The 16,891-nt window shown below is 57.5% G+C and overlaps 1 protein-coding gene across 1 annotated transcript; it reads left to right on the forward strand.

Annotated features, from left to right (window-relative positions):
* Positions 1-4,153: 4,153 nt before the first annotated feature.
* On the forward strand, positions 4,154-16,345 carry MTG1 (mitochondrial ribosome associated GTPase 1). Its single transcript, XM_074958598.1, has 11 exons — positions 4,154-4,520; positions 5,040-5,104; positions 6,349-6,453; positions 8,171-8,251; positions 9,269-9,325; positions 10,049-10,139; positions 10,745-10,806; positions 11,847-11,943; positions 12,678-12,759; positions 14,675-14,787; positions 15,447-16,345. The coding sequence occupies exons 1-11, from the start codon at positions 4,193-4,195 to the stop codon at positions 15,542-15,544; spliced, it is 1,179 nt and encodes a 392-aa protein (XP_074814699.1). The 5' UTR covers positions 4,154-4,192; the 3' UTR covers positions 15,545-16,345.
* The last annotated feature ends 546 nt before the right edge of the window (positions 16,346-16,891 follow it).

The raw sequence follows: 16,891 nt of genomic DNA on the forward strand, positions 1-16,891 counted from the left end.
GAGCCAGAATTTACCAATGAACATTACCAAAAAGCCACAGTAATACATCAGCAGCCCCCCATCCACTACCCTGGTTTAGCCCCCAAGCACCTCCCACCCGCTGGCAGCCCCACCAATCAGCGCCTTCCCCCTCCCTCCCCACTCCTTCCACCCACCACAATCAGCTGTTTCACAGTGTGCAGGAGGCTCTGGTGGGGAGGAGCAAGGGCATGGCGGTCTCAGGGAAAGGGGTGGAGTGGTGGTAGGACCTGGGACGAGCAGGGGGTTGAGCACTGAGCACCCCACAGCACATTGGAAAGTTAGCATCTGTAGCTCCAGCCTCAGAGTCGGCGTCTTTGCAAGGAGCCACATATTAACCTCTGAAGAGCCGCATGCAGCTCCGCAGCCACAGGTTGGCCACCCCTGGTCTAGGAGTTCGTTCACCCCGTCCCTGTGCAGACAGGAGGGAGAGGAGCACTTGGCTCTCGTTGCTGGTGCCCAAAGGCCTGGAACATGCTGCTCCTGTTCAAAGCAGAGCAGTTTCTGGGGACCGAGCATCCCCTCCCTTTGCCAGCAGGAGACACCCCACGAATCTTACACACGTCCTGGAGTGTGAAAGCATAGTTTGGCCTCAGCTTATCTGCTCCCTGGAAAAGGTTAGTGCCGGGTTAAACTTCCTCCAAACTCGGCTGGGCTGTTATCCACTCAACCTGCCTGGATTTAAGCCACGTACAAGGCAGAGGCCATGGAGATGAGCTGCGGGAGCCAGGACAACAGCAGCTGAGGCTGTGGTGTACTCAGGCAGTGCTGCAGGGGTGGGAACGGCAGGGCCAATGATGATGCTACGGTTATGCCGTGGAGGTGAGTGAAGGGTGGAGTCAGTAGGGGCAGACGTGCAGCTGTGGGTGGAGACTCTTCTCACCCAGGAGAGCTGGTGTCCAGTGGCTTCAGTTTACTTATCAGAAGAGGCATGGAAAGGGCAGTTTCTGCTTGTAGCCATCGGGACCCCCACAGCAATGTGACTGTGCAAGAGGGGACTAGGAACACAAACACACACACACCCCCAGCAGAGCTGGAAGAGTCAGGTGGATTTAACACCAAAGCCCAAGGAGTTGTTGACAAGAATGGCAATGTAGGGGGCATAGGCGGTGGGGGCAGAACTGAACTACAGGAGGAGGTAGGGGCTCATTTTCTATCCTCCCAGGCTGCTGGCCTGAAGATCCTGGAGCACTGAGAGATAGCAGGGAAAGGAGGAGACTGTAGGCGTGAGGAGCGGGGAAGAGAATCCATTGGGACAATCTAGGACAAAAGGAGGGAGGCCCAAGCTGGACACTTGGCAAAGGGAAGGAGGGAGGATCTGAAATCAGCATGGGGTGGTGGTAAGGAAAGGAGCAGCCAGCCTTGACGTGGGGTACTGTCCTGTCTAGAATGACACTGGGAACAATTCCATTTCACAGCCATCACCCTGCTCTTGAGCCAGAAACCCTAATGCCCTTCTGTCCCCCTCCCAGAGCACCGTCCGCTGGTCACACTGAACTGTCAGCTGCTGTGCAACGTCCCAAGGAGGACAGAGTCGTCAGAGGATTTGCTACAAGAAGCTGCCCAGGCAGTAAATCACTGCAGAGGAGTGCCCCATCTACCATGCTATCAGGACCAAGGTTCAGCCTGCTGCTGTGAAGACAGCCTCTATGGCCAGCAGCCAAGCTGCTGTGAAGTGAGACTGCACCTGTTGGGGCTGGAACACAACAGACCCAGTGGGGCTGTCGCCTGTAACTTAGAAATGAGCTCAAGCAATGCCAGACAGGCTACGGCCATGCACAATGGGGGTGGTCCCACCACCCCCACTCAGAGATAAAGGAGGGGGGAAATGAGGTGTCAACAGTACCCCTTAGCCTTCTCCCAGCAGCCTTGGCACCACACAGAGTTGCATCTTTCAGGCAAGTACTGAGCCCCAGCCCTTATTCTTAGAAAACTAATACATTGCCATTCTGTCAGTTGAATAAAGCGCCACCCTCCCCTCCTTCTGCCCAACGGGGAGATAGAGACTTCTTAGACCAGAGGTTCTCACTCTGGGGGTGCAGAATGTATTCTGGGGAGCACGAGAAGCTTTAGGGGGAAAAAACCCACACTTTACACATTCAGAGCTGGGCAGTCGCAGAGCGGTGGCTGCTGTGCGGCACTCAGAGTTGGGGGCTGTAAACTAGTACGGATACAAAGAAGGGAGGTGTGATCAAATAAGTTTGAGAACCATTTACACCGCTATTTTCAGACCTATAGCACAAGTTCAGATCTGACATGCACTTAAACCCCCATAGACCAAGTCTGGTTAGATCTGAACACATGAAGCCCAGTGCTGTTCCCCGCTAAGCCAGTGCAAACTCTAAGAAACCTACTGTAATGAAGTGGTGAGTCACGTTTCGACCCTGTGGCAATTCCCTGTCATGTGAGAGTCTATGTATTTTTTCTGGCTGGAGGAATCTTACCACATACCTCTGTACATTCCCCTGCGTACATGGCATTGGCCACATTGAAGGAGGTCTGCATGCTGGTTATTTCATTCTTTTCACACTTCTAGCAAAAGGACAAATGTTGCCTAAAGGCAATTATTTTACTCAGCATTTCAGGAAGTGAGCAGCAAAAATGATGGTAGAGGCAGCCCCAACTTCTCCAACTTAGGCTATACAATGGTTTCCGTTTCACACCGCTTCCAGTCACTCACGGGTCTGCAAACCTCATGCAGTTTGGGCTCCTGCTATTCACACTTGCTTTCTGGCAGAAGACAGTATTAAAAAAGGTTTCAGCTGCCTTGAAGTATTAGAGCCGTGGGAGAGGGAATACACTCACCATTATTAAAAATACCTGGCCTAATGTGTTCAACAACTCTGTAGCTCAACTGGGTGGGGTGGGGGGTTGGAAGGTGAATTTTGGTAAAGCAATATATTCTGTGGGGGAGAAGCACCAATCCAGCAAAAAGTGGATTTGATTCTGAAAACCGCAAGCTGTGCAGTCAGCACAGTGTGCTCTATTAGCGTACAAAGCACAAGAAGGCAGGACACGTGTGCACAGGGGAGAGAGGGGATATGGCCCCTTGGGAAGGAAAGTTTCTGTGGGAGAGAGTAAAGCCCCATGGTTACGGCCAGGGTCGCTGTCCTGGTGATTTGGGGATATCAGCATGAAGGCTGGTAGAACTGGGAGCTTAGTAGCAGGAGAAAAGAGCAGGAACTCAGCAGCTTTGACCCTGGCTCTTTATTCAAAGCATCAGATGCAGCAGTACGCAGGATGTCATCTTCAAGGGGGACAGTGACACAGGTGCTCCTGGGGACGACATGGAGCCCATCTGTATCCCTGGGTGCCTGGCGCACCAGGGTCTGGGACTTGCCCTCCAGATGCTGTGGTGCTGGACAGCTTTAGTACCAGTTGGTGCACGCGATCTGGTACCGCACATCATCCAGCAGCACGGGCGTTTCCTCAGCTGGCTTGGGGGATATTGTTTCAGATGCAGTGGGGGGAGCGGCCCTGGCAGGGGGGCTTGGGCCTGGCACAGGTGGTGATGCCATGGCAGGGGGCGCCACGGGGGGAGCGGCCCTGGGAGGGGGGCTTGGGCCTGGCCCAGGGGGCGCTACCGTGGCGGGGGGAGCTGCAGGGGCTGCTGTCCCAGCGGGGGGGGATGTGCCCGGCAGGCCAGGGGACGAGTCCGTGCTCCTTGTGCCACACCCGGGCTGCCTCTCACGCTGCGGCTCTGCCATCGCTGCCTGGGGAGAGAGACAGAGAGAGTGCCGCGGGAGCAGCGGTCCGGACCCTGCCTTGCCCCGCCCTCCCGCTACCACCCCCGGCGCCAGCCCTCCCGCAGTACTGGCCCCGGTACCAGCCCGCCCGGCCCGGGCCGCCGGAACCGGCAGCCCTCGCCGTGCCCACCGGAAACAGCCCGACCCCCGGTACCAGCCCGCTCGCCCGCCCGGCCCCTCCAGGTCACGGAACTGCAGCGCCCGCGCCGCCGTCTCACCTTAGGCCGCTTCCGGCAACACACGAGCAGCCACCATTGACCCACCCCCGCCAAAGCCCCGCCCTAATAGCGTATGCGCGCCAACCCTCCCCCTCCACACACATACAAAGCCCCACCCCTAACATCTGCGTCACATAGCCGGGCCCCCAATGGGGTCACACCACAGCGCGGGCCCCCAGCGTTCGGGCAGCGGCGGGGCAAGATGCGCCTATGACGGTCTTGTTGCTGGGCGATGAGGGATCCCCGCTAGTGGAAGGGTTATCAGGGGGCTGCTCTGGTCGTGACGTCTTCGCTCCTCCCGTTACTTCTGGCCCGGCTGAGCGGTCTGGGGGCGGGGTCTGTGAGCGGCCGGAACCGGAAGCTGGCTGGCGGGGGGGGGGGGTTACGGGTTGCGCGCTCCGGGTCGCTCCCCCGTGGCGGCTGGTGGGTTCCGGCGGCGGGATGCGGCTGGCGGCGGGCGCGCTGCGGGCCTGGCGGGAGCGCTTCAATTTCGGCGGCCGGGACGTGGCCGCCTGGTTCCCCGGGCACATGGCCAAAGGTACGGGGCTGGGTTCCAGCGCTCTGCCCCGGGGGGCCCCGGGGCGGCTCAGGGATTTGCCACAGGAACCGTGTCATCTGCCGGCTTATTGTGACGTGGGGCTCGCTTGTTCCCCCATCGCCCGGCGGGGGCGGGGGCGGGGGGGAGCCGCCTCTGTGCCCGCTGCGGAGCCTGCCGCGTTCCCCCTCCGCAGCATACGCGGGAGCCCGTCCCAGCCCCGAACAGCGGGTTTGAGTCCGGGGGGGGGAGAGACCCGATGTGATCGGTCCGCGGGGGGGTCTCGTCGCTCTCCAGGGACTAAACATGCCCGGGGTCCCGGCTCTCGCAATATTTGGGGTCCCGCTGGAAGTCCCGGCTCCTGCAGGCGCCTTATTATGGCCAGGCAGGCTCAGGCCAGGCCTGCGGGGCATCTGCCCGGGGCCTGGCCCGAGCTGCGGGCAGCACTGGCGGGGCTGAGCCAGTCCCTTCCCCTGGCGGCCAGGCTCGGTGGGCACAGCTGACCCGGCTCCACTTCGGCAGGCCTGCGGCGGATGAAGGAGACGCTGCGCAAGGTGGACTGCCTTATCGAGGTGCACGATGCCCGAATATCCTTCAGTGGCTGGAGCAGGTGGCCTGGCTGGAGCCCTGCCCCCCTGTGCAGCACCTTGTGTAGCCCCTGGGCTGCAATGTCCTCCCAAAGCCGGTCCCCATTGCACTGCACTGCAATGTCCTCCCTCCGGTCCCCACTGCCTCCCTCCCTGAAATATTTGTTCAATATCTTCATTAATGACCTGGAGGATGGCATGGACTGCACCCTCAGCAAGTTTGCAGATGACACTAAACTGGGAGGAGTAGTAGATATGCTGGGGGGTAGGGATAGGGTACAGAGGGACCTAGGCAAATTGGAGGATTGGGCCAAAAGAAATCTGATGAGGTTCAACAAGGACAAGTGCAGAGTCCTGCACTGGGACGGAAGAATCCCCTGCACCCATGCTGGGACCGAATGGCTCGGCAGCAGTTCTGCAGAAAAGGACCTAGGGGTTACAGTGGACAAGAAGCTGGATATGAGTCAACAGTGTGCCCTCGTTGCCAAGAAGGCTAATGGCATTTTGGGCTGTATAAGTAGGAGTATTGCCAGCAGATCAAGGGATGTTATCATTCCCCTCTATTCAGCATTGGTGAGGCCTCATCTGGAGTAATATGTCCAGTTTTGGGCCCCACACAAGAAGGATGTGGAAAAATTGGAAAGAGTCCAGCGGAGAGCAACAAAAATGATTAGGGGGCTGGAGCACATGACTTATGAGGAGAGGCTAAGGGAACTGGGATTTTTAGTCTGCAGAAGAGAAGAATGAGGCGGGGATTTGATAGCTGCTTTTAACTACCTGAAAGGGGGTTCCAAAGAGGATGGATCTAGACTTCTCTGTCGTACCAGATGACAGAATGAGGCGTAATGGTCTCAAGTTGCAGTGGGGGAGGTTTAGGTTGGATATTAGGAAAAACTTTTTCAGTAGGAGGGTGGCGAAGCACTGGAATGGATTACCCAGGGAGGTGGTGGAATCTCCTTCCTGTGAGGTTTTTTAGGTCAGGCTTGACAAAGCCCTGTCTGGGATGATTTAGTTGGGGCTTGGTCCTGCTTTGAGCAGGGGGTTGGACTAGACCTCCTGAGGTCCCTTCCAACCCTGATATTCTATGATTCTTGCAGTGGCACGGTGTGCTGACAGGGCTGCAGGAACCTGCCTTGTGACTTTGAGAGGTGAGAGTTTGTTTCCGATGGGGCAGAGTTCTGCAGGCTGGGCCCTTTCCTGTCACTGTGGGTATCTCAGTTGTTTGGCTTTCTTAACGGTGGCACATCCCATTCTCAGGCCGGAACCCGGCCTTCCAGGAAGCCCTGGGAATCAGACCTCATCTGCTTGTACTGAACAAAATGGACCTGGCTGATCTGACTCACAAAGCAGTAAGAACCGAGTTTAAAGTCTTTCTCCTCGCACTCTTCACAACCATCCTGCCGTTTAATTCACTGATGCAACTTCTCCTTGTAATCTAAAGTAAATGTTTGGGCTGAGGCCAGGTCTACGTTGCAAGCGTACAGTGGTATAACTATGTGGCTCAGGCATGAAAAATCCACACCCCTGAGCAACACAGTCATACCGACCTAACCCCCTTTGCACACAGCTTTATGTCGCTAGGAGGGCTTCTCCCGTTGATCTAGCTAATGCGCCTCACAGCGGTGGATTAGTTACGCCGGTGGGAGAAGATCCCCCGTTTGCATAGTAGCGTCTTCACTGAAGCGCTGCAGCGTTTTAAGTATAGACCTGCCCTGATGGTACTAACCACGTGGCACATCCGAGCAGGGCAGCAGGTTTTCTGGAGTTATCATAGGCAATGCCCATCAGTTACAAGGAGCCTTGTGCAGTTGTATTTCCTGTTATCACAGGAGAATTGGGGTTTCTATTGAGAGCGTGGTCCGGTCAAGCCGCTGGCAGGGGAGGCCCTGGCACCAGTCCACGGATCCATGGATCCGTTGTATAAATGCAGATGGAATCTATAGGCCAAATGTGTTAACAGAACCCAACATTAAACAGTGTTAAACAAGGTTCAGAGTTTGGTATACAGAGGCCTCAGCTTGCTTAGTGCCATGGCAAATACACCATGAAACATTCTTTTATTAAAGATCCAGAAGAAAAGAAAAAAATAGTTGAAGTGTTTGAAACGGGGAGGTATTAAGTACGGCTTTCAGTTCATCAACATCCCTTGTTCCTTCTTCCTTTAGTCCTCCATCTCCCAGCGCTAGGCTGCGGATGCAGGATGCGGCCAGCAGTCCATCAAGATGGCACTAAGGAGATCCAACACCCCCGACTGTCAAACAGGCCACGTCTTTACAGGGCCTGAGCCAGCTGCAGCTCTTTACGGAGACCGTCCAGCTAGGGGCCCCCAGCCACACAATGGGTGCAGTGGGGGAGATAGGTTCCCCATCGGCGTCTCCTTCACCCAGCTGGCAGTAATCCCCACTGGTGATACCTGGCTGTTCAGTGACCTGGGCGGGGCACCCTTGCTGCTGGCTTGATCTGCCACTAGCTCCGTGTTTGAACCATCCGTTCGCACACTGTCTTCTCGGCAGTCTAGCAGTGAGGCTAAGGCCAGAGAGCTGCCCTCTGGGCCAGGGTAGAGGCACCATGGGGCTGGGGTCCTTGTGTGGCAGAGGCAGTGGAGTTGTCATTGTTGTCATATACCCCTTGTCCTCACTTGGCTGAACGATCCTGGATTCAGCCTGCAGTCTCCATTGTAGATAGCATGGCCATGTAACGCTCTCTGATCCTCACTGCATTCCTGTGAGCTATGGTGTGTTGGCTGAGTGTTGTCATCCCCATTCTACTGATAGGGAAAGGGAGGCACAGAGCAGGGGGGCCTCCCACAGGAGCCTGTCTGCTTTTCTGAGCTGGCCAGCATTCATGCTTTCCAGACAGGTAGTGGGGAGCTGAACAGATGTTTGTGTTTTAGCATTGTGTCTTCTCTGCAAATGGTAACTCAGAGCTGATGGCTACAGCACATTTCACCCCAGTTAGCTCCAGCCTGAGCAACCTCACCGTCGTTTTGCCCTGTGTGACCGGGGCAAGGGGTCACTGTGGGCCACTGCATTCTCTAACATGGAAATCTCTCTCATTTCTTGCTAGAGAATTCTGACGCGCTTGGAGCAGGAAGGGCTCAAAAACATCCTCTTCACAAACTGCGTAAAAGATGAAAATGTCAAGAAGGTAACAGCCCCTGTCTCTTCTAACAGCAATTCCTTTCGGTGTGTGTCTGCTCTACAATGTGACTGCTTGGAGCTGAGGGCAAGCCGCGCTGCACTCAGCTGTTCAGCGCCCCGGGCGCCTCGGTGAAATCAGGTCCCATTAGTGACTGCCCTACGTTTTTACTACAGGATTCCGCTTTAGATGATGCCGCCTCGGAATTGTTGACTTCAGATCTAAGAGCCCAGCTTGAATCTCTCATCTTTACTCGAGCATCTCTTTACTCGTACATTGAGTGCACCTTCCCCTGGGCTTGCTGAGACACCACTAGGCAGCGCTGCCTGCTGGCATCCGTACAGCATGCTTTTCTGAGCAGTCCCCTAGTGGTGGGCATGGCCGTTGCAATACATGCAGAAGTAGGATCTGAGCACTCGTGCCAGGGACATCGGGGTCAAGCTTTGATTCTTTTAAATGTTGTTAAAGTGACACTAATGCTCATGCAGCCACATCTATGGCCAAGCGCTTCTCTCAGACCTGCAGGGGAGTCCTCAGCTCCCATATTCTGCCCTGCCAGTGGAAGATCTGTGCATGCAGAAGGAGCTCGGTATCAGCTGGCATCCGCCCTGTGGAGGGCAGAGGAGAGTCTTGCCTTTTATGTGGAACAAAACCACCCCAGTGTGAACATCCCCTGCTTTGCATGCATTAAAGCTGTGCATTAGTTGTTCTCTGAACACAGCTGGAAGTGAAAGCTGGCTAGGAAGGGCTCACCCCACTGTGTCTCTGTCCATCCTCTTAGCACCTTCATTTGGAAGCAGTTGCCATTTAAAGTTGTGTTAAAGTACAGGCTAGCTGCAGAGAAGTCCCTGGATTTCCCACTAGCTGGTGAGTTGCAACAGGAGACACGCCTGTCCTGCCAGTGAATTCTGCCTGGCTTCTCGTATCAGCACTGTGCTAGCCAGGGAGTCTAACAGCAGGTTACTACCCTCTCAGGACAAAGCCACCAGTGCTTTGCTTAACATCTGTCTTTGTATTGCCTTGCAGGTCATCCCTCTCGTCACGGATCTGGTCAGCAGCAGCCAGCGCTACCAGAGAGCTGAGGTCAGCTAACGGGCCAGAGTGAGAATGGGGCAAGTGTGCGAGTGAGACCCCCACACTGCTGCCCAGTTCCCCACGTGGGCAAAGGGCTTGTCCAGCTGGACACACTGATTGGGAACCTGCACGCACATTAGACGTGTAGATGGCACCTGAAGAGGTCCTGGTTCTCAGTGCTGAGCGCCCTCCGTCCCCACTGGAGCCAGCGGGAGTTACAGTGCTCTGGTGGCTGCAGGGCCCCCAGCATGCACTCAGCTCCTGGGGCTCAGTCTTGCTCCTGGTTACGTGAGAGTCAGTGCTGAGCAGCTGACTCCAGTGGAGTGAATCTGGTTTTCCATGGTCTGAGTGGGAGAAGAGTCTGGCTTCTCTCTTCAGATGGAAACATTCCACTGGTGGCCTGGGCTTCCAGCTGGTCTCTCCCAGGCTGTGCTGAAGCCAGGAGTGTAATGAACTGTACGAGCCTCCATTCCCTGGCATGTCTGGTTTATGATTTTCCTGGTTTCCATGCAGATCCAAATTAATCTGCCTTGACGCTTCCACGCTCCTGTTGTTAGCTCTGCCCTGCCTGGTGTGTGGAGGGGGCTGGCTGAATGGGACGGGGAGCCTGGCGTGGTGCCAGCTGGCAGATCTGGGGCTTGGCTGGGTGGGACGGGGAGCCTGGCGCGGTGCTGCCTGGCATTGCTGCCGAGGGAGGGCGCGTCTCATCCATCTCCCTTCCTGTTGTTCCAGAACGTGGAGTACTGCATCATGGTGATCGGGGTGCCCAATGTGGGGAAATCCTCCCTTATCAACTCCATGCGGAGGCTGCACCTCAAAAAGGGTACTTCCTTGTGTGCCTTTCCATTGCGCCCCGTGGTTCGGGGGGAGAGCACCCCCTGCCTGTGGGTCACAAATCCCTGGAGGGCTGGGGGCTTTGAGGTGGCCTTAGGGCGGGTTCATCAGACCTCCTAGTGGTTCAACCCTCTCCTGCAGGGAACTGGCTCTCCCAGCTGCTGAACTGGCCCTGCAGGCTGCATCTTTTCCCTGGCTGTTCAGTGACCCAAGCTGAGCAGGGCTGGGCTTAGCCAGTGTTTAGCTGGGAGGCCCCAGAGGCAGCAGGGGGAGCTGGGCCCTTGTTCCCCTCTCTGCAGCTGCTCTGCCGTTGCTGTGAAGTTTGATGAGGGATGCAGAGGGGCTGGCAGAGCTCCCTTAGGAGCAGTGAGAGAGAAACCATTGAGTTCTCTGGAGAACAGGTGCTGGCTGAACGGGGCCTCAGTCCCATGAGGCACAACAATCAGGGGGACGGCTGGGAGACCTCTCGGATATGCACAGGGCCCACCCCTGCGCCGTGAGGCCAGTGGCAAAGCTCCGTCACTGCCCTGGGAGCAGGCCAGGCCAGAGTGAGCCTTCCTTCTCCAGCTGACTGGGCCTCTCCTTTTCCTGAAGGGAAAGCGTCCCGCGTGGGTGGCGAGCCGGGGATCACCAAGGCCGTGCTTACCAGAATCCAGGTACTATCCTTGGGAGCTGTGCCCCTGAGCATGGCCGGCCGGGGCGCTGTGCTGGCCATGGGCAGAGCATGTGTGTGCTTGCATTGCGTAGCTAGTGTGTGCACAGTGCGAGGGGCTGCGTGAGGCCAGTAGCCATTCAATTGAAATGGTCAGAAGGTGGCCGGGTTAAGAGACCCCTGGGACAACACAGCGTTGGTAGCTTTCAAAGTAACCGTGGGGTGCTGCCTGGTTGTGTTCTCCAGGCAAGGCCTCCCGGTCGCTCCATAGTGATAGAGTATGGGGCTGGGTCCCAGGGACTGCTTGGCGAGGTCCCCAGGGCTGTAATGAAGTGTATGCCAGGATCTGTAGTCTCTGCAAACTGCACTGCTGGTAAAGGTCACCTTTAAAGGAAGTGATCCTGGGTTCGGGCCCTCTCTTAACTGGCTCTAGAAGATCTGCTGGCATCAGGAGGGAGGCGATGTTTATGCAGACTGTCTGACGATTGGGGCCCCTCCAGCAGCCCCAGGGGTGTTGGGGGAGAGCTCTCTAAGGATTCAGCATCTCACCCATTTGGATAAGGGCTGGGAGCTCCGAACCCACCTCCATTCATCCCCCTAGCAGAGCCAAAGCGCCAGTACCCCACACCTGGTGCGGAACCCTCCTGGGCCTCTTTGCCTGCCAGGACAGGTCCTGGACAACGCCAGCCCAGTGTGGTTCTTTGCGGGTGACCCGGGTAGGAGGGGGCTGGGCTCTGCCCTGCTTTGTGCTTTGCTTTGGCCCTTGGGCTGCTGGCAGGTTGCTGGAGGGATCCTCTGGGGCGGAGCTGGGGTGCCTGGTTATAATGGGCCATTTCCAGTGCCAGTGTTTGTGCTCCACAGAGTCTCTTCCCTGGGCTGGTGGAGCACAGAGTTGTCATGCCGTTCCCAAGCCAGCTGGTGGGGGGAATCGGCTTGGAAGTGCCAGTGTCCCCTCCGTTCATGCTGGTGCTGTTCAGAGTGCTGCTTTGGGCTCTGCTCTCTGACCCGTACGGCCTCATAACAAGCCTGCTTCTGCCTGTCTAGGTCTCCGAGAGGCCCCTTATGTACCTGCTGGACACGCCTGGAGTGCTGGCTCCGAGAATAGAGAGCGTGGAGACAGGCATGAAGCTGGCCCTGTGTGGTGAGAAGAGCTTTGGAGCTGCAGCTGCTTCTGGCCAGGGCCTGTCCTCACTCGGCTGGGGCTGAGAGAGGAATCCCCGGAACTCATGATCATGGGCACGGTGTGGGGGAGGGAGGCACGCTCCACCCAGGCAGCAGGGAGTTGTGGAGGCAGCGCGGGCCCTGCCTTGAGACATGTTGTTGTTGTTGTTGGGTGCTTGGGGCAGAGCCACTGCCTGTCCCCTACCCTGAGGAGCCCAGCTCGGGACAGGCGGCTGCTGCTCCCAGCTGTCTGGAGGAGGGAGCATCACCCAGCGCATGTGCTCCAGCCCAGCTGTCTGCCCTGGCCCTCTCCCCCGCCTGGCCATACCGACTGTGAGCTGCAGCTGGTGAACATCCAGATCAGCTGCTGGGGCTCTCGCCCGGGGCTTGAGGGGGGCACTGTGGGCTCTAGAGCTCAGTAGGAATGGCCCATCTCCCCACCCTGGGGAGTTCTTACTAGGCCAGTGGCTGCCTCCATACTGTGCCTGGCGCCGTGGGCTGGAGCCTGGCTGTGCCCAGGGTGGCCCCGCGGGAGCAGCGCCTCGGAGGTGTCCTGTGCACACAGTCTCAGGTTGGCCAAGCCGGCCCCTGAGCGCACTGCTGGAGCCCTGTGGGAGAGGGGTCGAGGCACAGCTCCCAGGCCAGTGCAGAGGGGCTGTCTCTTGGCCTCTGCCCTGCATGGATGGCACTCAGGCTTTGCTCTGTCTCTTATAGGGGCCATCCGGGACCACCTGGTGGGCGAGGACATCATGGCCGACTACCTGCTGTACACCCTGAACAAGCAGCAGCAGTTCAGGTGAGCACTTCCTGAGCACCTGGCTGCTGTGGGGCCAGGGGGTGGAGCTGGCTGGGCTCATGCACTGAGACCCCAGGGGCTTCCCTGGTTGTGGGGGCTGGCTCCTGCCTATGTCTCCCCAGTGCCACCTCTCAGCTCTTGCTTGGAGTCTGCTCTTGTGCACACTATTGGCAGGGAAGCTCCTGCAGCGGGGGCACTCCTTGCCAGAGCGGAGGGTCTGTCCGCTCCTGATGTGAGCCTGGCTGGCGGTGCCCCCGCACTGAGCTGCCAGGAGGGGCTGTAGGAGATGGAGTGGTGCCCAGAACGTGTCGTATGCAGAGTGTCACGCTGCATGACTTTGAGGGCCAACCTCAGGGCAGACTGTCAAAAGCAGGCCGACACCCCAGGCTGGTAATACGGTCTCTAATTAGATTGTACCAACCCAGTAACAAGTGTGAACTGAAGAACTAGAACAACCTTACTGTGGAGTCACAGACAGTCCCCTTGGGCTCTCCGGTCTGCCGTGCCACCCAGGCAAGCTGGACTTCGTGAAGGCTGGTTGCTCTACATCAAAGATCACAAAAGATTTGGGTTGCTGCTAGTCCCGTTTGTACCTCAGATCTCACGCCAAAGACAACACTTGTAGCCAAGCCTATGGTAAACTAACGAATGATGCATTAACTAGGAAAAGAAATGCTAGAGCTCTTAGAAGGTTAAAGCAGGCAACCGTATAGACACACATGATGTGTGCCTATGGTTTTTAAAGGTGACAGAACTGTAGTGATCTGTCAGCACAGAATGTCTAACCCAGGTTGACCCTGCGGATCTCTGCTTCTGTTTTGTGGCTCCAGTCCTGGGAGAGTCAAATGAGATGCACGTTTTTCTTGTTCGCTATTTTTATTTCCTTTGTGGCCTCTTCATGGATGTGGAAGGGACAATCAACAAAGTCTTTGTATTGTGATGTTCCACAATGGCTCATTTAGTTTTGATAGCCCTGCCTTCTGGGCAGGAGACATCCTGCAAGGCTCACCATTCCAGAGCGCAAACAGTTTACGGTTACAAAGCAAAAGCTTATTTATCTTAGATCATGTAATAAAGATAGGACAAGTGTGATTGATGTGAGCAGCAACTTTCAGACATTTCATAAAAGTCTAAGTTCAGTACCCACCTTAGCCATACTGACGCACAGGGGAAACAAACCTCGTTTCCAGCAATGAATTTGTCTGTGCTTGGCTGAGGCCTAAAGCCTTGGCAAGAGCTGGCACCTGTTGAACAAAATGCAGCTCTTGTCCCAGAATCAGCTGAAGCTCTGCTGTACTTTGCTGGTGCCTTCAGTGCTCTCTTCTGGCCGCTGGGAGGCACAGCGCTCATGGCTTGAAAGGGACAGCCAGCCTCCTTGTTAGCGGATCTGCAGGGGCTTCTGGGTGGCTTTGCTAGTGAAGGCTCCCACCTGGAAAGGGCAGGTATCAGCCCTGCTGCTCCATGCCAGAGCAGCAAGGTGTTCACTGCCTGAGGCCCCCGTAGCCGGCCGGCGCTGGCAGCCGCCCTTGTAGAGTGGCAGCTGGGGACACCGCACAGGTAGGAATGTGCAGAAATCCCTGCGGTCTCTAGGAGGTGGTGGTAGAGCTGCTCGGGTGACTGGTGGGGCCAAAAGGAGCCCGGAGGGACATGGGGCCTGTCTTCTATGCGGCTGGCTGGTCAGCCGGGGCATGGAGGGTGCTGGCCGTGCCCCAGAGCAGGCACTGCATGCATTGCAGCCACACCATCCCTCTGCACGCTCCAGAGCACCCTGAGCGCTGCGGCAGTGGCCCCCACTCGGGCACTGCAGCCCCTGGGTGAGGTGCTCTGCACAAGGAAAGCTGCCCTTTGCCCTGACCTGGCTGGTACTTCTGCCCCTGCCCTTTGGTGCTAACCCGCTCTCGCTGCCCTGGCACAGCTACGTGGAGCGCTATGGGCTGGGAGAGCCCAGTGACGACATCGAGAGCGTGCTCAAGCGGGTGGCACTGAACCTGGGCAAGAAGCACAAAGTGAAGGTGCTCACAGGGACAGGTGAGTGCCCCTGCAGGCTTGGGACCCCGTGGGGGGACAGGTGAGAGCCAGCTGGGGGTGGGGTGGGATGGATAGTTGAGTGCCCCCCCATGCTGGGCAGAGAGCCTGGCGGGAGGTGCCTAAGTGCTGTGCCCCATGCCACCTGGAGATTCCAAGGGGGGAGGGCAGGACAAGGGAGCCCCCTAGCTGGGTGGGTGGGGGAGAGAAGGGGAATGCCCCACCCACTGCTGGCTGGAGGTTCTGGGGGAGTGCCCCAGCCTGAAGGTGCGCGGGGTGGGGTAGGAGGGCCCGAGCTGCTGCCGACTGCAGACCCTCTGTTCAGCGTGATCGCCTCAAGAGGTGTGGCCAGGGCGTGGGACTGGCACCAGGATGAGCAGTGGGGGCTGGCAGGAGTTGCCCGTTGGGGCGATGGAGGCTGGTGACTGTGGGTGCGGGGAGGGAGGATCTCTGAGCCCTGGTGTGTTGTGTTGTGGGGGAGCCTCTTGTATCCTTTGCATGGAGCCAGGGCCGTGCAGTGCCCAGGGACCAGCCCGGGCTAGCTCCTTTCCCTCCCCTCCCTCTTGGCCTGCTTTTGGAGCAGTGTCTGTACAGTCTGGAACCCATCGAGGGGCTGGGCCATGAGCTCCCCCCTCACCTACAGCCTTTGCTTTCTCTTGCAGGGGATGTGAACGTGATTGCGCCCGACTATCCTGCAGCCGCCTATGAACTCCTGCGCACCTTCCGCAAGGGGGAGCTGGGCCAGGTGCTGTTGGACTGAGCCTTGCCCAGCCCCCACGCCTGGCTCGGGCTCAGCGGAAGGATGGACCCACCTGCCAGTGCGGGGCACTCAGAGACCTGCCAGTGGGTTCAGCCATTGCCTTGTCCCCTTAGTGCTGCCCACCGAGGGCTGAGAGTGCCTGGCCTCAGGGCGAGCCACCATCCTCTTGGCCAGGTTGATCATGGCATGGAGGTGGCTCACAGGCAAAGCGGGATGTGGCAGTGCCCAAGCTGTTTCCTCCTCCTGCCCCATGCACATGGAGCTCTGGGGTTGGTGTGACCAGGAGAGCAGCCCTCGTGTGGGTCTGTGTTTGGCTTCCCAGCCAGGGCCCCTATCATTGCTTGGGTGGGCTCTGCCTGCCCGTCATCCCCAGAGATGACGTGCTGTGAACAGACCGTAGCCCATGGACTCCCCCATCCTCTGTCGGGGGCAGGGAGGTCCTGGGGCAGTTCAGGGCCCTTCCTTTCCCTGGCGTAGGTTCATGTTCCTTTGGGCTGTTGCCCCCGTGGGCAGAGCCAGCCTCTGTGTTTCCTGGAAGAACAGGTCACCAGGGACCCTTTAAAGAGACATGCTCCAGCTGTGTCCAGGCAAACCCTCGTCTGCTCTGTCACTGCCGCAGAGCTGGCAGCCCACTGCTCTCCAGTGCCAGCAAGCCCCAGGTGCTGGGTCTGGACTCTGAGAGCAGGTACAGCGTGTGGTGGCAGCTTAGTTTAACATAAAAACTGGGGCACATGTAATGAAATCCAAGCCCTCTGCTGCTGGGATTTATTGGCCATTAAATTCAGTTCCACCTTGTCACCACATTGGTATTTATTAAGACCTCACTGCGTCGCTGGCATTCTCAGAGGCTGGTACTGGGGGCAAGCGTGTGAGCTGGATGTTTGTGCTGCAGTGATCTGTGGGGGGAGCTAAGTGTTGTGATGTAAATTGTCTTTAGGTTTCAGATACAACCCGAGGGGCAGCAGCAGCTCCCCTCTCTCAAAGCGAGGCGCTAAGGCTCTCTGCACACTCAGGCAGTGTCGCTGTGTCGGTCACACTCAGGGCAGCTCTCCCCTCAGAGCGAGGCGCTCAGGCTCTCTGCACACTCAAGCAGCATTGCCATATCAGTCATACTCAGGGCAGCTCCCCCCCCCCTCGCAGAGCAATGGGCTCAGGCTGTGTCTTACATTCAGGTCACACTTCCATGGTTCTTTTTGCAGGCCCCAGTGGGAGTGATGGAAGCCGAGATTGTGAACATGGTTCTGATGTAAGTGGTGGATCTTGCAATGGCAGGGCTCGTACCTCCCTGCAGACATAGGACAGCTGTTCTTTGGCAGAGGCAGAGAGTGAGTTTCCTGCAGAGCCCCT

This window comes from Natator depressus, chromosome 7, assembly GCF_965152275.1.
Source record: "Natator depressus isolate rNatDep1 chromosome 7, rNatDep2.hap1, whole genome shotgun sequence".
Classification (NCBI taxonomy): domain Eukaryota; kingdom Metazoa; phylum Chordata; order Testudines; family Cheloniidae; genus Natator; species Natator depressus.